General features: G+C 29.1%; 2 protein-coding genes across 4 annotated transcripts in view; one reads left to right on the top strand and one right to left on the bottom strand.

Annotated features, from left to right (window-relative positions):
* The window catches only part of LOC129942208 (ras suppressor protein 1), a 190,967-nt gene that overhangs the window by 162,231 nt on the left and 3,199 nt on the right, over positions 1 to 25,537 (bottom strand). The window contains exons 2-3 of one of the 2 annotated variants that reach the window (XM_056051065.1): positions 22,616 to 23,237; positions 22,419 to 22,551 (exon numbers count right to left, since the gene is read on the bottom strand). In XM_056051065.1, coding sequence (XP_055907040.1) covers positions 22,461 to 22,551; positions 22,616 to 23,237 — 713 coding nt within the window. In that variant the 3' untranslated portion in view covers positions 22,419 to 22,460. Of the gene's footprint in view, positions 1 to 22,226; positions 22,552 to 22,615; positions 23,238 to 25,537 lie in introns of those variants that run through there. The other variant, XM_056051064.1, reaches the window with a different exon arrangement.
* LOC129942206 (inositol-trisphosphate 3-kinase homolog) lies at positions 1,006 to 20,328 on the top strand. Of its 2 annotated transcripts, none has more exons than XM_056051061.1 (4): positions 1,006 to 1,810; positions 15,754 to 15,852; positions 18,595 to 18,725; positions 19,457 to 20,328. In XM_056051061.1, the coding sequence occupies exons 1-4, from the start codon at positions 1,592 to 1,594 to the stop codon at positions 20,268 to 20,270; spliced, it is 1,263 nt and encodes a 420-aa protein (XP_055907036.1). In that variant the 5' UTR covers positions 1,006 to 1,591; the 3' UTR covers positions 20,271 to 20,328. The 2 variants fall into 2 exon arrangements, with proteins under 2 accessions (XP_055907036.1, XP_055907037.1); XM_056051062.1 differs by lacking the exon at positions 1,006 to 1,810 and adding an exon at positions 15,483 to 15,509.

The raw sequence follows: 25,537 nt of genomic DNA, 5'->3' as shown, positions 1-25,537 counted from the left end.
CCAATTTTTTTCGACTTCTCTACTGTCGTACTGTCATATTTGATTAAAAACTAGTTTGAAATTGTTTACTTATGCAAAACTTGGTATATAGTTCCTATATTTTGCAGTAAAAATCAGTTCAATAATCACTATTTATGTGTTTCAAAAAAAATTAATAATAAAATTGAAGGCGAGTTTAAGGAATTCAAAGGCAACTTAATATAAAATCATGATCTCTTATTCAAGGTTTCTTCTTAAGAACCTGAATATTTGCTCTTTTTCTTAAGAACAATTTTTATGACAATAAATTTAAAGCATGACTAATGTTTTTTCAAATTCTAAATTGAGCGAAAATCAAAATTTGAGTTGTTTTTGACAGCAAACCACTTTTTGGTGAATGTCGTTGAATTACTAATATATCTTTAAATGCAATCTTTACTTATACAACTTTACTATTATAAGCTTTTTGGCTCATGTGACCCCCTCCCCTAGATCGTCAATTGGTCAAAAGTTGATGAATTTGTGCTGTTATTTTGGAATAAGGCTGAATATCCGATTCATATTAAGTTCTTGGTCCAATCTTCAGTCCAAAGTAATACTTTTAGCAACAAAGTTTAAGGAAGTAAAATATAAAGGTTGTTTTCATATACAAAAAATAAATAATTCAAAATAAAATGGGAGTCATATCCATTAACGCAATACGATTGGTTTTGAATTGAAGGGAAGTCCTGCCCTAGGATACCTCCTTTCACAGCTTCCCAAGCGAAGCTAAGTCATATTTTAAGGACATAAAATATCAGCCAGATTATAATTTTTTTTTCTTTAAATAAGGTTTGACTGTTTCCAAAACCCTATATTTATTTTCAGATGACATGGCAACCATAATTTCTGTGTATGGACAATTAAACACACACTCATTATTATTCTCTTCGTCGTCGTATAGCCGTCGCCGTAGTAATCATCGTCATCGTGTTCGTGTGTTCTTACATTTTCGAAACAAAATCGAAATGAAAACTTGATGCAATAACTTGATTTGAGTCAGTCTTCGGCCGCCATTCATTCAAGCAAGCGAGCAAAATTTCATAGCAAACATCTTTTGCTTTATTGTGTCAATTACTACTTTTTTGTTGCATTTTAGTTCACAAAGTTTAAAAAGTAACTACCAATAAAAATAACCGGATTTAATTTTGATTTATTAAATTTCATTTTATAAAGTGTAACGGATTAAAGAGAAGAATAAATTATAAATTTTTAAGGGAAAGCTATCCATGAGAAAAAAAAAAAGATTTTTATCCAAAGTGATTCAACAACCAAAACCAACAACACACAAAAAGAGGAAACAAGCCAGTGAAGTTTAAAATACATATATTATATTGTGTTTGTGTTTTTTCTTAAATTAAAACGTGTTGAAAAAGTGAACAAGAAAAAATGAATTTAAAATTATTAATGATTGATACAAAGGATACAAGAAATCATTAATACAGAAAAAGAAAGGATTAAATAAAAATATAATCCAAGATATTTAAAATAAAATACAAATTTAAAAGATACAAGTTATAAAACAAAACAAAAATAGTGATTTTATTTTTTGTTAAATATTTCAATAAAAATTATGACTTCAACAATTCTACAATCATCAGCACAAGCAGCATCAACAATGGCATGGTCAAATGAAAAACTACGTTTATCTTGTGTCGATAACATTGGATTAAGACAGCTGTGGAAGTTAATTGTATTAAATAGTAGCAACAATAATAATACTAGTACTAATAACAATAGTACTAACAACATTATCAACAACAACAATAACAACAACCAGAACAGTAAAAATGTAAGTTTATTTTTATAACATTTACCTATAATGTTTAAAGTTGTATATGTACTTTCATATTATTTGTAGGTAATTATATCTAATAAATTTATTAATAAATCATGTATGAATGATGTTGAATGTGTATAATTAAGTAATTTTTTAGGTCGTTACTATAATTATGAGTAAAAAAGCGGATATTTATACACTCGTATAAATTATAATAACAAATTATAGGTAGTTGTTATAATTTTGTTTTGTGTTCAATCTGCTGATTCTGAATTGAAACTGTATTCGAGTTTTAAATTTATGCAAATATAAAAATTTGGATTGAAAATGTGAAAAAAATCAATCCACAACCGGATATCCGAATCAAAACCAAATGAAAAGAAAGTTTATGGCATGTTTGACAGTTTTATTTCTGTATTGTCAACTGTCATGTTTCTTTCCATAAAAATACACATCATTCGTTTTTTTTCTCTTGATATTTCAGTGTTGTTTTGACAATAAAACAAAATTCTAAATACTTGTTTGGTATTCATATAATACAATTTTGAACGTGCTTGGTCGTAATGATGGATGTTTTCTTTGGAAAATTACCGAAATGAAATAAAAACTCAAACGTGACAGATCATTATTTTGTTGGGTGTTGGCTTTTTATAGGTTGTTTGGCTTATAATAAGACAGTGTATTTTGTATTTCTGTTCATATACATACATACACCCAACGCTCATGATACCGGCCCAAGTCTTTTTGAAAATTACATTCTCAACCCGAATTCTATTTGAATTATAACGTCAATGTTCTTTTTTTAAACTTGAAAACGTCAAAATTTGCAATTGGAATGTGCAAAGAGAAATTTAAAGGAATTTAATGTCAGTTTGACATATTCTTTGAAAATTCCATTTTTACTGGTTTACATTAAAAAAAGAAAGTTTCATTTATGTCAAAATTTGAAGGTTTTTAATCAAACGAGTATGATATAAAATGCTTCTTATTTTGGATGTTATTGCTTAAAAATGCTTGTTTCCTTATATCTTTTGTTCTGAGTTCACAAATTTTTCATAATAAACAATAATGAATGTTTAATAAATGATAATATGAAGTTTATTGACATATTACGTCAAGGCATCAATTAAAACAAAACAAGGCATCATTAAAAACAAATACAATTCTAACTATATGTAGATACTTTTTGACAGCTTTAAATAATTAAGGTCATAACACAAGGGAATACCATAATCTTACTTATCTGTCGCTTAAAATGATGATTAAGTGACTTGGAATTTTAAATGGATTTTCCAAAGATAAAATCTGTTTTTTGACCTTTTAAACACTTATTTTGCCTTATAACCTTTTTTTCGAGTTAGCGACGCACGGCTTCGGTGTTAGATAATAGTGGTCGCAGTAAAAAAATATTTTTAAAATGAAGATTAATAGATTTTTCATAAAACTATGACTTAAAAGAAAATACCTACTACGCAGTGAATTTTCTTTGATTGTTTAGGGTTTTGTATTTTTAAATTGCGTAAAGCAAGAAAATGAAACGTGGCAAGCTTGTTTTGACTTCGTCACTATATCAACAGATAAGAAAATAAATTCAAAAGTTGCGTATGACCTATGGTTATATATGTATGTACATTTGTATATTTCTATAAATATTGCTCTTTGAATTCTTTGTGGAAACTTTTGACTTTTCTTTATAAGTTTGTGATAAGAACGCGACAATTGAGGTCGACCTTTGATTTTTCTTTATATGTGACGTCAATAAAGATGTTGACTATACTCGACTGTTGCATACTCCAGTTCAACAAAATATTAACCCCATTTCAAATACATATATGCCGAGATAGTAGCTTTTGCATGACCTATGTTCTGTCAAAAAGGTTACATGAAGAGTCAAATATGTCAATAAAAGAATAACAAAGATTATGAAATATGACATTCAAATATAGACTTTGGAAAACATTATGTTGATAACAATTGAACACTTAAAATGTAATTTGTTAAGTGACAGACAATTATTTGGAAACTAACCTAAGGTGTGACAGATAGCAAACATTTGTAAACAATCGAAACTGAAATGTATTACTATTCGTTAGGAAAACTTATCCATCCCATGAATGTCAAAAATAAAACAAATTATAAGAAATGTCAGAACCAGATATTAGGCTAAGTTTGCACTTATCCACAGGAAGAGTTGATAGGCCCATATTGTTAGTTATGCAATTTGTTTTCACATCAGTTCTGTCAAGCGCCAAGTATTGAATTGAATTGAATTGAATTGAATCTTGAATTTTTATTAATGGGTTTCAATGTTACCAGAAAATGCGAGTTATCAAGAAGTCATAAGTTTAAAACTCAAATTCCGGTATTAATCCTTGACACATACATGAGTAAACTATCAAAGTATTAACATTAAGGATAAATACAGTTCTTGTACCATTTAATTTCTCGAAAATTTAATTTCTAGACATAAATGTCAACTCATTAATGAATGAGAAAACAAATGAACACAATATTTGCTCAGATTTACCTTTTATTTCACACTCGCCCGTGTGATATCGCACAATCAAATCTGTTTTTACCTATTCGTGTATAAATATTAAATCAACCAATTTATACTGATAACACATAAAAACAGCATACTTATCTATATAAATAAATAATATGAGATTCTACAATAATTATTATCTTATCATTAAGGCGAGTAAACATAAAACCCACCTCCACTTTGGAATTTGTTCTTTTTGTTTTATCACTTAAAAACAAAAAATGTACCTATCTACTTTACTTATAAGAGTGTCAAGACCCCCTCCCAAGAATATATATCGCAGAAACGAACAGTAATAAACAGACAATTAGCTGGAACACTCCCGATTCACATGTCAGAAATCTAACTACGGCTTTTAGGTCTGTTCCATACTGTGTTCAATCTTATAATATTATTGTTTTTCTTATGTAAATGACAATTTTGTTTAATGGTTTGTTATTGTTTTATTTTTCCCTTCATAGACATCACAGACTTATGCACCTCTATGTATACTTAAGAACATATATCTTATTTTTTCAATTTGACCTCAATTGATTTGTATTGTTACAGAACCAAATCACTTGATGCAAACAAATTGTTTGACAGTTGTACTTAAGTGTCAATTGATTCAAATTTTCTCTGATAAATAAAGAGAGACAACTAATTTACAGCTGTTTATTTTTCTTTTGTTCGTTAATTATTGCAATATGAATACTATTTTTATGAATTGAAAAAATATTTGCAACTTCAAATCATTTTCCATTTACAAATATCCAATGTAATGTCATTTTCAAAATGAAAAGACAGGTGTTGGTAATTTGGTTTAGACAGAAGGATTTGCTGTCTTATCTCATTAAGATTTCAATTTTTGATGTGCGGGGTATATACCTACTAGTAGTAGATACAAGGTGGGAAAAGAATGTGATTTGAATTGAATTATTTCATTCCTTTAGTAAAATATTTGTTTACATAAGTTCGATTGTAAAGAGAGCGGAACTGGCGAAGGAAATGTCAATTTCTGAATACAAAAATATTCAATTGAAATTGTGTCAATTTAAATAATAATATGTTTTTGACGTGAATATAAAGAAAAGCACGTTAAGGCAATGAGTTAAGTTGTATTTATGGTGAAAGGTCAGTTTATATACAATTTACTTAAAAGGAAATGTCTAATGAAGTTTTCACAAGAACGGGTGTTCCTTAACACTCCTTTTTCGCTCTTTATACTTCAAAGCCTAAGCTAATTACGATTCTTTAATTAATATTTCTTTCATTAAGTATTTTGACGAATCTGTTTGCTTATAACAAAAATAACATAAAACAAAAATAACTCAAATGTTATTTAATTCTCTTTCTTATGGATTAAGTTGACACACGTTTAGCAATAAAATTCAAAAATCCATACAAAATTAGGTTATAAAAACAAACAAAAGTTTATCAGACTTTTTTTTATTTTTACTAATTTAGGTATTAAAGAAATGTTTAAATTAGCATTAATGCTAAATATTTTGTTTTATTTATTTTTTGATTGTTGTTAACATATTTTTGTGACATTTATTGCATTGTTACAAATTAATTCAAATACAATATTTTACGACTTAAAGAATGTCATTAGAAAAAATAATATCGTAAAACTGAAGTATAAATTTGTACACGTGTTCACGAATTGTAAACGTCATAAATGTCAAATTTCTACTTAGTTTACGAATCAGTCTCGGTTAAAAGACTTCTTAAAATGATCTTCTTTTAATGTTATCAAACATGTTAATTTAAAAGAAGAGCCAGTTTTGCATAACTTTTTGCTATTATCATCAAAATCACTTTTGTTATTATGCTTCTGTGTAAATCATTCAAAAATCAATTTGACGTATTACCTGATAGCTGCTATTAGTCTTAAAAAATATTGAGTGTTCATGACATAAACGATATACGAGCATATATATTCATATAGACAAGATATACACACATACGTCTTTAACGCATCTGTCAACTTGACTCATACTTAATTCTACCAACCCACTCAACAAAAAACAAATTGACAGTAAATTTAATTCTTTAAGTCATCAATTTTACTACATATGCTGATATTGTTTTTTTTTTTGAAACAGCAGACTTAAAGTCTCTTCAATTCATTTAAAATTCCCATGAACTTCTGACATATTACGTCAAATCAATTAATACAAACTTCTTTTTTTTTGTTGCACTTCAAAGAACAAAAATATACAATAAAACAGAAAAAAAAATAAGCAAAGCAAAAAGCGAGGCAGTTTCCGCAAAAAATGTCTTACTCACTCACTTTAGTATAAATGTGTATATACCTTAATTCGCAAGTGTCCATTAGTGTCAGAGTGATTTTACCTTAAAATCAAAAGTCAAAAGAGAGGTAAATTTCAAATCTGACACAGATTTTTCCTTGAATAAAGATGAATGACTCTTCGGGCTGTCAATTCACTGGAATAAACTGTAATTTTCTGTGAATTGTTTGTCTTTATTTAAATCACAAGGTGAGTCAGAGTAGAAATCATCATAAATGACAGTGACACTTAGAGGTGAATATAGATTTCAAGGAATTCTCTATGATGTTTGAAAAATGTCATGAAACATGTCATCGTGATAAAAACTGGCAAGGTTGTAAACAACGCCCATTTACACTTGTTTAAAAAAATATCAAAAGTATGTAATAGGTTTTTTGCATTCCGAAAGGTAACTAACCTTACAAAACAATTAAAAACACAACAATTTATTCGTTCTCTATTTTTTTTTAATGTTTTGTTGTCCTCTCTTGGAGGTAAATATACTGAAAAAATACCATTATTAACACAACCCTTTCTCAACACTTATACTTCAACAAAATTTGTTTAAGCGTTTTTTGTTTTTTGATTATTTTATTTTAAATTCCAATCCAAGCGCAACAACACTGACGTCAATGCAAAAACCAGAAAATCAAATAATACTACAAAGTTGAATTTGAAATTATGTACATACTTACTTCTTGATTTTATCGAACGAACGGGTCTGGGGCTCTGGATAACGAAAGTAACGACGCTACGACGACGGACAGACGTGGTTGCGTGTTATTTGATATTATGAAAAGATCAATTTTTTTTTAACTTGATTGTTGTAAGTTATGTGATCCGATAAATAATATGAGATAACGGAGATGATAAAAATAATATTTGTAACAAAGTGAAATTGTTGTTGCTTTGTCAAACTTCACGCTAACGGAAAAGACGTTTAAAAGTATCAATCATCTATAACTAAAGTACACATATTTGACTTAAGGAGTTTTCGATTGGTAATTCCCTTATTTAAAGTCAAACTTCAAATTATGACACTGGAGAACTATTTTCATAGACATTTGTCATTTGGAGTGAACCTAGATTTGTATTGACGTCACTTCAATACATTTTGTTCTCTAAACTTATACGAATTACATAATTCTCGAAAGCAAAAATAAACGCCAAAAAAATTCAATTTTAAAAGATAAGAACAAATTACATGATCAATCGTTTTTATTTCTTATTGACATATCATTTGAAGAGTTTTGAAATTTTAAGGAATGTCAAAATCATTGCTTTAAATAATGAAAATTAATAATGCAAATGGTTCCTGGCAGTGAAAAATGTTGTCTCAATGTCAAATTATTTTTGTTTTCAATCAAAGACATGACATTTGCGTTCTCCTGTGTCTGTATTTTGTTTTTGTTGTCATTGTATTAGTGTATCTTCGTAAAAGCGCTAAAGGGTGCGGTAGAACTTTCAAATTTTCAGCCAAACATTTTTTAAAACTTGTATTAGGATCGGTGCAAATTTACTCCATGGAATGCAAAAACAAGAGAAATTTGGTTTTGGCAGCTGTAGATCAGAAATAAATTGATTTACTTTACCGATGGAAACCCCCAAAAGAAAAATGTTGACATTTAAGCGTCAAATCCAACTGAAAAGTGAAATCAAATTTTGTTTAAAATAAATTAAAATGGACAAAGTTGTTTTAGCTCCATATAAAAATTCTCATCAAAAATTATTAATAATAAACAATTTAATGAGACAAATAACTCAATTTCCGCAATAAACTATAAAAGTCTCATAAAAAAGTAATAAACTTAATGCGCTTCTATAACTTTCTACTATATACTTATATTTACAATTCTCAAAACTGACAATTCAAGTATATTACACGGAAAATATTAAAAGTCAAGGAACTCAGTTTATCATATTGACACTGTGTTGTGTGGCAGTATATAAATGGTATGCTCTCTATAACTTATAAATAAGTAAGCAAACAAAAAATACACTCCATACTAAACTTAACTTGTAACTTAACTGTAGTTAAGTTCATTATTAAATTAAATGCAATTTTTATATACATACATACATAAACATAAAACAACAATAAATCACTCACAATTTTATAGGTACAGGTTTTTCGAACTCCCTCTAGCAACGCACTATTTTCTCTTTTTACAGAAGAAACAAATTGACATAGAAACTTGTGTTTTTATAGCTAATTATCAATTCTTATTTTATGTCAACACTTAAACTTGGTTAAATAGTTAGAGACAGAGAGAATATAATAATTTTGTTAAGTTGTTTAAACATTTATTGCATTTTAATGCATTGCATTTTAATGCAATATACAACAAAAGACTAACATTGTACAAACTACTGAGTTCAATGAAGTTTTTATAGGTACATAGTTTACTATAAAATATTCAATTTTAAATGTATTGTGACGTAAAGTTTTACCTTGATTTAAGCTCACGTCATGTTTTTTATGCTATGAGTTTTTATTGTTCTAAAATATATTAATTTGGCAGACACAAAGTTCGAGTCTTGTTTGTTATTTAAATATAACTTTTTGAAAAAAAAAATCATTTATTTTTGGGGGCTTAATTTTTATTTCTAATAAAATTCTATAAAACTTATAATGTGCCTTCCTAATTTATAAGTGAAGTATGATAATTTGACAGGTGGTCACAGCAAATTTTAAACCAGTTTTGTTTTCATTTATTTAATATATTGACAGCTGAAATGTTTCTAATTATAAATTTAATTTATATATGTGTAGCTTAGAATATATTTAAATAAAAGGTTTTTGTTATTTTATATTCTATTTTAGTATCACAGTTTAAGGTAGTATATACATATGATCAATGACATTTTGACATTTTATTTTTGAAGTCTTATGTATTATGCATATTTTTTGTCGGGCTCTTTGAAAAAAAAACAATCATTATTTTTGAATTAAAAGAAATTAATTTAGACCGACAATTGAATAATTCCCAATGTTTTAATTCACTTTCATTGAGATAAGTGAGTATTAATTTCATATATTTATTTATTAACATGGAGCTTAAAGTGCCGGGTGTGAACATGGCGTTAGTTAAAAGTTATGTCACTAGTGAAAAGAACAGTTCAAATTCTTCCCAAACATGGTTATAGGACAAACAGAACTTCAACTTCAAAAGTCATGTGAAATAGATTACAACTTCAACAGCATTTTTGACAGCATTAAAACGAATAAACGAAACAGTTGAAAAATGTGCTTCCATTTTGTTTGCTTGGCGTCAATGTTTTTATAAAACTTGCGCCTTTTGAAATGTGCGTAATTCTTTAAGATTTTTTTCCATATCCATTGTCAAAACTAAAATAAATAGACAAAAAACAGAGATGGCTGTCACATTTTGATTTAAGTGACAAAATTCGTCTTAAAAGTTGTAGCTTTTGCATAGTGATATCGAATTGAGGGATTAGGTTAAATGTCGATTGCAGTGTTGATTGGCCAGATTTCTAAGATCTCAGAGATTTGTATTTATTTTTGATCTCGATTTATTTTAATACAAATTGTTTGTTTTTGCATTCCATAGGGCAAAATAAATTCATTTGTTTTTGATCTAAGATCAAATCTGCAGATCTGGATTTTATAGTAGATTTACCCCCATTTGCACCAATAATAACACAATTGTTTTTATATAAATGTCAGCTCTGCACTAATACAATTCCAACAAAAAGCAATTCCAATCGTGTTCCATTTGCCATAAATCAAAAAAAAATCAATTTTTAAACGAAAACTGAATTTACCCATGAATAACGATAGTTGTCAAAGTTGTTGTGTTAATCTGCTTTATTGGTAAAAGAAGTCAAACCAAAAAATTAATATAAATATTTATATTTTTCAGATTCACTAAAGTGATAGCTATAATTTTTCTAACCTAAAATGGGAGTCGCATGGCTTCTGAATGACCAAAAAAGATTTTGCAGGATATATTAACATGAAAGCTATCATTTTGTTGAGAATTACAGATCCAAAAATGGCATTTGTTTATGTTTTTAAAACAAAAATATCAACTATGCATTCTGAATACAATATTATTATTTTTAGTGAAATACATAATACACTTTCCATAAAAAAAAAACTAAATTAAAATTATAAACAAGAATGTCAAATGTTTGTTTATTTCAACTAAAAATCTTCAAGAGTCGCATTTAAGAAATAATATTATGACTTTATTTGTTTTTCGTTTTAACGCAGGAAAAGAAAAATATTGACTTTCATAGCACGTTCTTTGCAAAAAGAAAAAGTTATGACTTTATTTTTACGACAACTCTGAAAAAAACAACTTTAGTTTACTTTATTTGAATCACTTTATTATTGATATAAACAACAAATCATTAAAAATATTGTGCATATGAAATTAAAACAAAAAAGATATATGTATGTACATATGTACATACTTCAATTTGTATATATGTAGATGCACAAAGTTATATATTTGCAATATTGTGAAATTTAAATTAAATTATTCTCTATTCCAATCAATATTCAGAACATAAAAATTCATTTGAAAAAAACGTGACAATATTGTTTTCTAACATTCCTTATAAGTAAGTATTAATTTGATAGTTATTTTAACTCTTTTTTTTCTATCATTGCCGCCGGTTCTTAAAAACAATTAAGAATCCCCTAAATGAGTCACAAAACGGTGGTGTGGTGTGGCTTGATTCTATTTTTAACAAACATTGTTTCAAACGAAAAAGTTTAAAATCTGCAACTTTTTGACATTGATGTCGCATTTCCATGTTGAGATTCCTTCACGTCAAATTTGGAATGACAGAAACTCCTCTCTATACTTCTTAACATCAAATCAATCGAAAACAACACGTTCTCAAAATAATGTAGGCATATAAAAATTGTTATATTTTTAATAAATCAATTTGTATGCACATAACAAAATGTTTCAAGAAAAATAACGTTCGTTGGTGGTCCGATAAAATATAAATAAAAAAAAAACAAAGCACTTAATTTTTAAACAGTGGCAGATTGCAAACAAAACAAAATAAAACAATGTTTTTTTTAATTCAACTTAATAATCACTGACAGTAAATAGGTACAGAGGTGAGTTCTAAGAAATAAGTAAACAGTTAACTTTTTAAACTTTAATCAGCTACGAGCTAAATTAATTAATTACAAAATACACGCCCCCTGTTTAAGAGACGCAGAGACAAATAATAATCAGAGATAAGGTGATAAATATTTTTCATATATATGTATGGATAGCATACAGCTAATGTGTAATTAGGTTTTTTAAATAACTGGCGCGTATTTGCGCTTATAAAGATACACCCCACACGCCCAGAGGTGAATTTTAATTTAATCTGTTTTTTATTTTGTCATACAAATCAATTTCTTATGATTCTGAGAATAAGTCAGTGTACGAAAAAAGAAGTATTGGTATTTTTATTTTTGAAGTTTGCTGACCCATAAAAAACAGTGGGAGGTCTTGAGTGGTGAATAATAAGAAATTTGTGGCATAGATTTACTCGACCGAATCTATTTTTATGCATATCGAAAGTCATTCAAACTAATTTGTTTTTCGTGAGCCAACATTATAAATTATGACAATATCTTTCTAACCTCCAACGGCTTTAACAAAATGTTAACCATGAGGCACATACTTGAGTTGCATTATTTTGAAATAAAACTGTAAACAGTTATCACTTCAATGAATTTGACAGATTTATAATTATAGAACAGAATACAAATCAAGTTCTATATTCAAACACACCATTTTATTTTGAAAACAAATTCAAACGAACGAATTCATGATGTGATTATATGTGTGCGTGGCATTAACGCTCAAAACACATAAGTTATTTCTATGTATGTATGTATAAAAACAACGAACAAAATTTGTTGAAATTGACATCTTTTCATCTACATTACAAACACAACAATGTAAACAAATGAGTTTTGGAGGGTGATACGTGTAGAGTGTTTTGTCACATATTCACAATCTGTCAAATTAAGATTTAGACGTTAAGAAGAAAAACTCCAATGCCGAATGTCAAAAAGTTGTCAAATTACATTAAAAATATTATTGTTCTTCCATATATTGTTATAATTTATTATTCTTTATATCGTTTTTTTTGAAAAACTATACATTTTTGGCATTTATATTTCTCACAAATGTCAAACGTTTAAGTTATATTTATTTAATGTCTAAACAAAACAAAAGAAACACATATTAAAAAATACATTTTAAAGTGAAGAAAGAATTTTTCAAGTCAAAAACAAACGTCATAAAATTATTTTGTTCCATAAATTACACGTCTGGGATTTGGAAATTACGACTGAAAACAAAAGTGATTTGATTAAAAAACATTGCATAATTTAAAACAACAAATAATACCTAATGTTTATTTTCACTTACATACATAAACTTTATCGAATTGTATAAGTACATACTCAAATGTCAGTGTCGTGCTCACGACACAATGTTCAAGCTGTCAGAAAATATTTCATTGAAGGAATTTTTTGACTATAAACATTCCTTTAAGTTGTTATTTACTTTTGTTTTTTTAAATTATTTTTGTGAATAAAAACAATTAGCATACATAACATCAGACTGAATTAAATTTAAATAAAGTTCAAGACAATTCTAACATATTTTTGTTTTATTGCATTATGTTATACCATTTTCTGATGGTTTGTGATTGAGAAGAGATAAAAAAGAAACAACTTTGATAGATATGTCCATAAATTTGACAGAGAACTGATGATTTTTCTTTTCTCATACCTTTATTTTGTATTTATAACAACTGCCAAAAAGCAAATAACTTTAATATTCATTTAAACTGGACTGTTAATGTATATAAAGTGCTAAGTAATAGAACGGAATTTTTTTGAGTTTATTTGCGAAATATTTTGGACGTTTATGTTAAATCTTGAACAAAGGTGGAATCCATATTTGTTATTTGTTGACTTTTTGTCTACTGCAAATTAATTGCTCACGATTTGTATTTTGTTTTTGTATTATGTAGATATTTTTATAAAAGTCTTTGATTCTTTGTTGTTTTATTTATGGATTTCAATGGAATTTAAAAAATCTTAATATCATCTGTTTAAATATAATTCCTAACAGCTGTCAATTAATATCAATATTTTCTAGAAAGCTTCATCTGTCATAATTAATTTATGTAAATTGGTTTACTTTTATCCAAAAAATCTCTCATCTAAAATGCCATTTAGCTATTTTATTATTTCCATCAATCAAAGTTTGTTGTTATCAAAAAATAAAAACAAACACACCTACGACGACGTATGACAAGAACAAAAACAAAACAAATTTATGAATGGATGTCTTTCCAATTTACATTCTCTAGCTAAAAGGCGTAGGAGTAGGATACTCAATGTGAGAAAAACAAAATCAAAATATTCAAAGTATTTTACACAAATAACAGATACGTAACGTATATTTATCTATAACTTGACGTTGCCTTAAATGTCAATGTCACTCTAAATCAAGTACCAATCTATCTCTCTATAAAATTCTATCAATTGATCCACACTTATTCCAACAAACGAGAACTTGTTGACAATTCTTAATTCAACAGAAAATATCTTACATGATCAATGAGGTCACTGTGAATCTGTCAAAGAAAATCGAACTAACCTACAAAAAAATCACGTTTTCTTAACGCATGCATGTGAACCTGAACACCCATCATTGACAAGTGCATCACGAAAACACCCTCAAATCATAAATGGAAAAGAAAAATGATTTATTATTTAATTACAATATTTAATTATCTTATGTATATATTCAATGTATGTATGAGAACTTATGTATATGTATTAGGGATATATATGTACATATATCTATTTAATCGAATAAGAAAAGTGAACGAACGGGGATGTGTTGTGTCAAAGTTATGACGTTTTGTTTGAAGTGTTCCCTTTTGGGTTTGATGATAGATGAATATTTTATTCATTAAAATAAAGGTGTATAGCTATGTTTGTATTTTATTAAGATAAACAGCCAATGATTTATTGATTTTTCTTTTATATTTTATGGATATTCAATTGGATTCATATAAAAAGTGATTAGACGGGTTCTTTTGTTAGTCCGTATAAAATGTTTTAGTTATGGTTTGAACAAAGGCATTTCAAGTTTAATAAAAAGATAAATTTGACAGATATTCGAAAATAACGTATCAAATGCTTCCATTTCTTTCAAGTGGCAGAACTTATTTCGAGTTTTCATACAGATTACTGAAACAAACACATGCACTCCAAAAAATCTCTAACAAATAGATAAACAACCATAATTTAATACTGGCCTTGAACTGAATATGAACTCATTTACCTCGAGTCAATCATTGAAAGTTAAAAAAAAGTGATCCGTAAAACGTAAATGCGTCATACCTAAATAAACACCTTTAAAAACTAAGTTTCGTTTACAAAATTATCTTTGACATGATAAAGATCACTTCAAGAACGGTAATTTGAGGTCACATGACAAGACATCTTCATCCATAAAAAGAACTGTCAAAAAATATTATTCTTACATTGTCATAATGCCTGAATAAAACGTAGTGTAAATATTACTCACCACAATTTATCTTTTTTACCTCTCTCGTGATTATAACTGTCAAAAAACAAAGAAAACTTATTAAAAAAAATACTCTGATATCAAAAACAAGGCTATAAATCAATCTGCCATACTTGAGTTCTTGCCAAGAGACCAACATTAAACGATATCATCGTAAGAACTTCAGAAAATTAATTATCAGTTAACTGTTGTTCGTGTCAGAGTTCTCTTTGTGGTGTACTCCTTCTTTGATACTCCTTCTAAAATAATTTAATTTTCAACAAAAATAATTAGATTTTCCTATAATGAGTTCCAAGGTAATTCTTTCATGGTTAAGTAAACAACTTGTTTTCTTTTCTCATTGAATTATACAAATTATTGTAGACACACAATTATAGGTCTGTCTGATTGATGGATTATGATAAAAGTGTGAAGTAAATGTCAGTGTGATTTTATTGCATTTCTTCACATCACGATTTTATTTTCTATTTTGTTGCTTTTTTTATGAACCATTTAAATTTTATTTTTAACTAATGAGTATTTTTTTTCTTTCATTTGCAGAAAAATAGCGAAATAAACAGTGAAAATTTAGCTGAGTTTTTAACAAATCGTGACATACTGCCACCAAGTGAAATGTCATTGCTGAAATTTTTAGCAATTGTAAGTATTTTTTTATATTTATTATTCGAAGATGTATTATGAATTGTTATTGTTATTAGTTAAAATGTTATTTAATTTTCGTTTTCAAGACTGCGTGTTAGTCTTAATAAAAATATAAGTTAACTGACAGCTTTTTATAGATTTGACATTTTGTCTTTCTATTAACTGACACAACATTAAAGTACAGAACACATATAATTTGTTAAACTTCGGTCTTTTGTCTTTTGCTGTTCTTAAATTAGTATCTTTACTTTATTAGAATTTTGGCAATTTCAAAATAAATCGTAATTCGAAAACAAACAGATCTTTAATTTTGTTTGATAGGTTAGTTAATTTGTAGAATACTCAACAGTAATTTGAAAATCTCTTGAAATTGTAACATACAAACAGTACTTAATACTAAATGTCACTATCTGTAAATTTTGACACATACCTAATTTATTTAAAAAACAAAGCCAAAATAATACAATGTATGTTATCCCCCATCGTATTCGAACAGTGTCAAACATCTGCTCTGTTAACAATCTAACCATCTTGCTTCCAGAAAAATGTCGCCAATTAATTCTTATTATGGCATCAATTTAGAATGAATTTTAACCTTGTGCTCTTGTTTTTTAATGTTTTCTTATCAAGCGCCAAATTTTATATAATTATTAAATATGAAATTAAAACACAGACATGCTTCTAAAGCATGTCTCTTACGTAGGTATGTTTGTATTGCTTATCTAGACGTAGAGGTAGAAGAACTATTTTTATTCATGGTTTATTTAAGTGTCAAATATAAATATAATTAATTTGACATTGACATTAAATGTCTGACAAAACAAATATGAATGTATATTGTGAACTTACACGAGAAGAAGGATTCATTCAGAATGGACAAAATCTTAATTATTCAAAAGTTTTGCAACAATGTATGCATTTAAAATTGTGAAATAAATGTCAATCGATAAATGTCAAAAAGTCACAATTATTAGTTTATTTATTTGCTTGTCACCTCTCGTAATTATCTATCTACTACATTTTATTGAACACATATATATAAATATGTATAGGGCTCAGAGAGCGATAACATTATAAATATCATGACGCGCCTAATCGACTTATTATGCAAATCAAAAGGCGTCTATTAGTCGTCGATAATTTAGTTAATTTTAATCTTGTCTAATCAATGATTTGTATAAAAATTTACTAAATTAAAAAAAATGTAAACAATCATTTGAATGATTGTTAATTCTTTATTTTGTTTTGATATGTTTTTTAAATTTAATTTGGAGTTTAAAAACAAATAAAACATAAGTCTTGTCTGCAGCACGTTCCCCGTTTTTAGGCGGGAGGTGAAAAAGGAAGTTATACAAAACATGTTTCCTTTTTGTCTCAACACGTAGAAAACATCAACACAAAATAAAAATAAAAACAATATAAATGTACAGATAAAATTTGCAAATCTGTTTTATGAATTTTTCATAAGGCAATAAAAAGAATTAAGTTTAAAACAATGCTACTTTTTTTTTAATTTTTTGACAAATTGTATGAATGTAATCAAAGTGGAGAAGGTTAGCAAACAAACAGTGGCGTTTAATTAAAATTATTATTTTTTGTTTTGTTTTGTGTGTTGTGTTAAGGAAGCATCATTAAAAGAATACTAATTTTGTATTTATTGTTTATTTGACAGATAGGAAATGTGTCATTCAAGAAATCACACAGTAAATTTGTGATTTATTGTTTAGAAATATCTTTTGATTTATTTTCATTGGAAAAAGTGTTTTATTCTTTTCATTCTTCAAAGCAAGGAAGATAAAAGATAACAAAACAAAAAAAATAAATATTGCTTAAGATCACTGGCGCCACAATAAAATAATCTGCTTTGACAGTTACACAATGTTGAAGCTGTCAGAATTTCAATGTGTTCTTATTTCATTTATTTTTTAACAGAGAGAAACTGTTATCTAACGTTTTAATAATTTATCTGTCTTAAATTATAAAATTGTATGCTTGACGATAGACTACTTGAATTAAAAATAAACTCTAGATCCCAATGCGTCAGTGAAGCAAACATAAAAAAAAAACGTAACACTTAGAAAAATATCACATTTTAAATCTAAAAAGAAACAAACACTACGTCAATGCCCCCAGGTTAACTTTCTCTTTCAAGCAAAAGAAATGAAAAAATGCCTAAATAAAGACTCACCAAATAATTGACGTCTGTCATTGTAGATAGACAAGCATTTGACATGAAAGTGAAGTTTATTTTTAAAAACCATCACTTACGCACAGAGAAAGTTGTGGCCTGCTTTTCTTTATTCCTCATTTCTAAAAGAAAACCAAAAAATCAGGCCCAATTTTGTTTGCAAATCTGCACGCAAAAAGAAAAGTCTAAAATTAAAATTCATTCCGCCAACGACTGGTGGCGCCTCTGTCCCAAATAAATTGATTCTATTCTTATGCTAATTCTGACAGGAGTATTACTACAGAGTAACCTATTTAAACGAACTCGATCCAGATCTGTTTGTATTTTTTGACTTTTTTCGCCGTACACTCACATATACAATACTGCTACATCGTACATTGTTTACTTTCGTTTCTATTGTAAACTTGAGAAACACGCGCTAAAACATTTTTAAAATGAGTTTCCAAAGTAATAATAATTTCTATAGTCACATAATAACAAACCTATTTAAATATTTGTTTATTATTATTTCGTAAACATGTTCTCAATGTTGTTTTTCTTTATCTTTACAGAATGCCTTGGAATTAAGTGCCCCTGCTTCGCCTGTTTTATTACAACAACAACATCAACAGCATACAGCTGCAGTAGCAGCTGCAGCGTGTAAACCAAAAGGTTGGATGCAATTATCGGGACATCCAGAGAGGTAAGCATCAACAAAAACTATTTTTTATTAAAAATTGACATAAATCATGTTATAAAAGTTGGCTGAGAATTTATGAATTTACCATAGACATTTTTGTTGTCACATTTTGACAAATCTGTCATCTGCTAAATACTTCCTTATTATTTGATTTGGAATCGGATTCTACAAACAATTATAGCCCTAGCTCCCTGATCCATTCACAAACAAATATAAGAACTTCTAATTTCTGAGCTCTAGTTTTTTACAATCTGTCAGAAAAATTTGCTCACCACATTTGGTGGCTCTGAAGAGGAAATACCTCTAAAACGCTTCAAACAGTTCTAATAGTTTCTGGCATCAAACAAACAGTTCTCTTCTTTTTTAAGAAGAAGAACTGTCACACAAACTCATCACATTTGGTGAAATATAGAATTTTTGATTAGTATTGAGTTAAATTTCTTTTAATTAATTTATATCTAAGAAGAACTGTTAATTTGTTTGGCTTCTTGACGATACAAGCTTTAAGACCATGTTCATATTTTATCTTATTTTGTCTAGTTCAATATATTTATATGGATATTGACAGCATAAACGTCAAGAAAAACAATATCATTACTGCTCTTCTAAGTTTAAAATGTTGTTTCTCATTTCCAGTCAGCTCTTTTTAATTTCATTTTGACATTTCATTCAACTTCATTACCAATTCTTGACATTTCAACACGATTTAATTTTGACTTTTTTTGTATTTGCAGCATTGTACCAACAACAACTGGCATCGTCCGTAAACGCGTCATCAGTCCCACAGATCATGAAGCAAATGCCTACGAATTCATAACGAACGATCCGTCTGCCAGTAAACTTGTCCCCAAATACTATGGAGTTGCCGAATATAACGGCGATGCATATATTGAACTACAAGACCTGCTAACCGGTTTCAAAGACCCAAATGTCATGGACATAAAAATGGGTTGCCGTACTTTCCTCGAGTCCGAAGTCACAAACAAAACACTCCGACCCGATTTGTACCAGAAAATGATTGCTCTTGACAAAGACGCACCCACTGCCGAAGAGCACGAACTACAAGCCATTACAAAACTACGTTACATGCTTTTCCGTGAAGCCATGTCATCGTCTCATACGAAAGGTTTTCGAATCGAAGCCCTTCGTCGTCGTGGTGCCAGTCCTATAAAAGATCTTAAAACCGTTCGCAATACCGATCAAATTGAAGAGACAATTCTGCAGTTCCTCAACTCAAATAAGACCATCACCAAGGAGCTGATCAAGCGGCTGCGCACAATGAGGACACTGATGGAGAAGTCAGAATTCTTCAGGCATCATGAAATAGTTGGTTCCAGTATTTTCATAGTTTACGATGACGAGAAGGTTGGAGCGTGGCTGATTGACTTTGCCAAGTCAAGACGTCTGCCAGCCGATGTTCAAGTCAATCATCGACAAGAATGGATTCCTGGTAATCGTGAAGAAGGCTTAATCAAGGGAATGGATGAACTCATTAGGGTCTTTGAGGGCGTCTATGAAATTCAAACTGGCAAAAGGCTAACTAAATGAGTTTCTTAATTATTATTATTAATTTCTGCAATCTAAAATTTATATAATTTATTAATTTTGCCTCAAGACTGATCATATAACCGCATCTTTTTTTATTTTAATTTTTGTGAAATTTCAAAACTGCAAATTATTTTGCCTTCATTTAGCGTTGAGTGTTTGTAGTTTTATTTTTATAAATTTGTATTTATCATTTTCTTTATTTCTTTTATATTTTCTGTTCCATATTGGAAAAAAAAACAAAGCTTTGTCGCAGTAACAGTAAAAATGCGCTTTCTATTATTATAATTTCGAGGAGTTTTTATCCTCTTTCTAATCTGTAATTAAACGTATTATTTATGATGTATAATTTTATATTAAACAAAATAAACAACAAAATTAAATTAAGTAAAAAAAAAGAAAAATCAATAGAATTTAAATATTATTTTAGTTTAAATGAAAACAAATTTTCTTTTTTGTAATGATTCATTTTGTTATTTAATTATAAAAGTTGTTAAGTAATAATTTAGAAAAAAAAAAAACAAAGAATAGAAACAGCCTTTGATTTATTATTATTATAAAGAAGAAAAAAAGAATGAAAAGAAGTGTATTTTTTTAATTGTATGCAATAAAAACAAATATTAATGAAAATGTTACTATTTTTTTCACTTTATTAGACAATTGCTAAGATTCTTTAAAAAGTGCTGCAACATGAAACCCTATTTCCTATTTCTGCGCGCAGCCTTCATTTTGAAATTAAATGTTTCATAAAACCTCATATCTGTTCTGTTGTTCCGATACATGTATGTAGTTTTTCTGTAAAAAAAATCCCTAAAAAGCCTATTTTTGTGTGCCTCTGGGGTGGCCTAGCCCCCTTAATAGCGCTCGATATAAAACGCCCTTAATCCTAACTAAATTGCTTTGCTGTAACGTACTTTCAAATTTAAATTCTTGTCTTAAAAGTTTCTGCAACAAAAAATTTCATTGAAAATTTTTCCGAAAAAATGTCATGAAGTACCAGGCAACCATAAAATTCAGTAGGTATTTGCACTGTACATGATTTTATGTGAAACCCCTAAAAGTATAATACAAATGACAGCTACTCAACCAGCAAAGAATTTTAAATGTGTTACACTCCTAAAAGTATGCAAACCAACTCCTTGAAGTGTTATACAAATATTATCTACTCAACGATATACGGATTTATGAAAATCCTAAAAGTATAGTAACAATACAAGCTACTGAACTCCTAAAAGTACAACTCCAGTTACAGCTATTCGAAACAGGAATTTAGTCGGAGTGCACCATTGAAACAGCCTATAAGTGCACTACAGTAGAATGAAAAATATTTGTTTGTACGTGTTATTTTTATTTAAAATAAAAAAACAAACATTTTAAAGTTGAATTTATTGATGAACAAAAGTTATCAAAGAAGAAGATATATTCAAGTGTGAGTAGTTGGTTGTCCTTTACATTTTTCCTGATAGTGACATGACTGCAAATGGCTTTGAAATATATTCTCAACGATGAATTCTTGACATTGATTGATGAATAAATTATAAGATGATGGTGATAATGGTTTTTGCTAAATAAATATGAAATTATGTTATTAATTATGTAATTAAATTGGATGTTTTTTAATTGATTCAACAAATTAGAATATTTATTTGGAAAACGAAAAATAAAATATTTATTCTAATTTGTTGCCGATTTTGCTTTATTTCATGCTAAAGGACTAAATATTAAGGCAAAATTTTTGTAAACACACAAGAAAAAGGTAAGTTCAAAAAATACTCGGACCTTTAGATTCAAAATGACTAAAAATGACATAATTGAGACAATTAAATCAAAAGACACAATCAGAAAATATTTTGTAAGATCTTATAGCAAAATATGACTCTAGAGCGTATACAGTTTCACATCTTGATTCTATTAAGAACTTGCAAAAATGTATAGTTTATAAATTAAAAACGTCTGATGTGTATTTTTTGAACAAATCAATTCTTTTAGTTACTCATTTTGTGTACCAAAAATATATTTTACATATAATGTTAATTTAAAAACATTTATTAGTTAGAAAATATTGTAAATTCGATTAAGAAAATATTTGTTAAACATATTATTTGATATCTAACAATAAAAAATAAAACATATAAAAACAACGGCACAAGAACTTAAGGTGATGGAAAAGGGTATTAAAGGTGTTCTTTTGTTCTATCCTCGTACTCTGGAAGCTTTCTTGCTCTTGTCTGCTTTTGGTGGAACTGGTCCTCCACGACCATTTTGTATATGCCGATTATACAATCTGGAAAAGAAGAAGTAAAACACGTTAGAAAAAAAACCATTAATTTTGTATGTTTCTAACTCACATCTTGTATGTCTCCGTCTTTAAATAATCAATAACATGACTAATTCCCAACAAATACTGTTCGGCAATTGGTTGCACCCATGGATTCTCTTCCATCTTCATAACTGACTTATTGCCAAGCAAATCTAGTTGTGCTACTTCCGGTGGTAGAATTGTCAATCGGTTATTCTGAATATGCAATTCCCTTAGCCTTGTCAATTCACCAATTTCTCTTGGGATTTCCAATAAATCATTATCCCGAAGACCAAGAATTTGTAAATTCTTTAAATTACCCAATTCTTTGGGTATAAATTCAAAATCATTATCACCCAAATACAGGGCACGTAGGGTTTCCATCATGAAAAAATTCCCTGGCAATTGGTGTTCATTTAAATTATTGTAGGATAAATCGAGTACTTCGAGAACTGGAAAAGCACCAAATCCACGAGGCAGTGTGTCCAAACGATTGATGGAGACATTTAGAATTCTTAGCTTTGGCATCGAAGACAACGAAACAGGCAATTCACGAATAACGTTGTTGGAGAAATTTAGAATTTCCAAATTGGCTAGATTGGCAATGCCAGCTGGTACTGTGCTAAGTTTATTGTGACTTAGAGTGAGGCGAGTTATGTTGGCCATGGACACTGTAATTAAATAAGTTAAACAATTGAATGACATAATTTAAACAAAGGCAACGGCCTAGTTACTGATAAAGCTTCGGTTCCCATCGATCACCGAAATAAAGCATCAGTGAGCGTGGTTAGTAGACATATGGGGGACCGTCTGGAAACCTACCGCGTGCTGTTGTTATGTGTGTCTTTCTCTTCTGTTATTCTTTCTCTTCTGTCCATCTGTCTTGTATTAAAGTCTTGTGTTGTTATCACCTTACATAGTCAAGTCGCTCAAGGTGCTGTGTTCTCTACTCTGTACATTTACGTGCTGAGTAGTGTGAAATGTAATGGAATGTAATAATTTAGACATTTTGAAGGTGTTAACATAAACATTCAAACAAACTTGTAAAAAAATCCCGATTGAAGCCTTTTTCCTGACTGCAGAGACTATTGGCTTTTTTGCTTGGCAAATCAAGTTACAATTTTTGCTTTACTGAGAAACTCAGTGAAATTATTAATATTTGTTAGGCTGGGATTTTTTAAAGATTTCATTTATGGAATTGTTTCTGAATTTTTTTTTTATTATGGGCTGCGACAATGGACAAAGTCCCAAAATATTATTTAGATCAAAGCGGGTTGCATGTTGGGAATATGAAAAGACCACTTCTCCAAATTATATAACGACGATGACGAATCGAATTCCGCTGCAATGGAGATAGACCACTTAACCTATTCGACACAGATAAACAATTCCGCCTACCCGACTTCGACGAAGTGGTCGGAAGAAGGCATGCATATTTTACCCAATAAACAAGAAAGTAGACTCTCTAAATTGCGCCGACTACAGAGGCATCACTATCCTGAACATTGCATGTAAGATTCTTTTTGCCGTATTATGTGAACGTCTGAAACCATTCGTCAACAACCTGATAGGCCCTTATAGGTGTGGCTTCAGACCAGGAAAGTCCACTATTGACCAAATATTCACATGACGGCAGATCTAGGAAAAAATCCAGGAACTTCAAATCGATACCCACCATCTCTTTATCGATTTTAAAGCCGCGTTTGACAGCATCTATAGGAAAGAGTTCTACAGAGCAATGTCTAGTTTTGGCATCTTTGTTAAAATTATCCGTTTGTGCAAAATGACGATGGAGAATGCACGCTGCTCAAGGTCGGAAATGATCTTACAGGTGCTATTGATTTCAAAAAAACAAGTCGATGCATTGTCATGCGACTTCTTCAACATCGTTCTGGAAAGAATTGAGCAAAACTCAAACGTCAAAACTAGAGGCACAATCTTTTAAAGGTCATCAAATCACTCGGATACGCCGATGATATTGGCATGAGTGGAAGATCAAAGCGTGATGTCAGTAGAGCCTTTTTGAGCGTAGAAGATGGGTTTAGTGTTCAATGAGGACAAGACCAAGTATATGCTTTCATCAAAAAAAGAAATTGAACGACGACGTCTTTGACAAAAAGTCATCATGGACAGCTATAACTTTGGGGTGGTTGAGAACTTTGTCTACCTGCGCACCGCTATAAATTCAGACAACGACACTAGCGCTGAAATAAAACGAAGAACAACTCTTGCAAATCGCTGTTTCTTTGGACATACTCGTAGAAGGTCATTGAGTAGTAAAATCCTCTCTCGAGCATCTAAAATCAACATCTATAATACACTCACCATCCCGGTTCTCATTTATGGCGCTGAAACCTGGACCCTTTCAAAGAATGATGAGAACGTCTTAGAATGCTTCGAGAAAATATTTTTCTGGTGATTTTTGGTCCTGTCTGCATAGATGGAGAGTGGAGGAGGAGATACAACGACGAACTGTACAAAGTCCAACGACTTGTCCGGAAGGTCTTCGAATACAATCCAGGGGGAGGAAAATTGGCGTTAGGTATGAATATTTAAATCTGGGAACTTGGATCATTTTAGAGAATCATATAGCGATTTTTATTACGTATAGCGGCCTCAGAAATCGTAAAATTGATTTATGTAAGACGACTGTATTCTTGTGTGTTAGAGGAAATAAGAGAAGAGTTTACAGAACAAAAATCTTCAAAGACAGCCTTAAACTAATCTACGAAAATATTCAAAATAAACTCTGGAGAAGATTGAAAGGTCATACTAGCTGGATATCCGTAAAATGTACGCGTTTACTATGGACTTATCTCCAAAACATGTGAAAGTTCTATTTTTTAAAGCTTTCAAATGCAAACCAAACCATGGCAGCTTACTTTTTAAACTTTTTAATTTGCTCAATGGGACAGTGTTTGATAAGTAATTAAATAAGAATTCATAAATCGTAAAATCATTTCATCTAGTA

The sequence above is a fragment of the Eupeodes corollae genome, chromosome 1 (genome assembly GCF_945859685.1).
Source record: "Eupeodes corollae chromosome 1, idEupCoro1.1, whole genome shotgun sequence".
Lineage (NCBI taxonomy): Eukaryota > Metazoa > Arthropoda > Insecta > Diptera > Syrphidae > Eupeodes > Eupeodes corollae.
The sequence above is the reverse complement of the archived record's forward strand: the minus strand, read 5'-3'. Positions and strand labels throughout refer to the sequence as shown.

Bases quoted from the DNA above. Each gene is read 5' to 3' on its own strand.
- LOC129942206 (XM_056051061.1), top strand. From the start codon at position 1,592: ATGACTTCAACAATTCTACAATCATCAGCACAAGCAGCATCAACAATG. The intron at 1,811-15,753 runs GTAAGTTTATTT...TTTCATTTGCAG, and splicing joins ACAACCAGAACAGTAAAAAT to AAAAATAGCGAAATAAACAG. The intron at 18,726-19,456 runs GTAAGCATCAAC...TTGTATTTGCAG, and splicing joins TTATCGGGACATCCAGAGAG to CATTGTACCAACAACAACTG.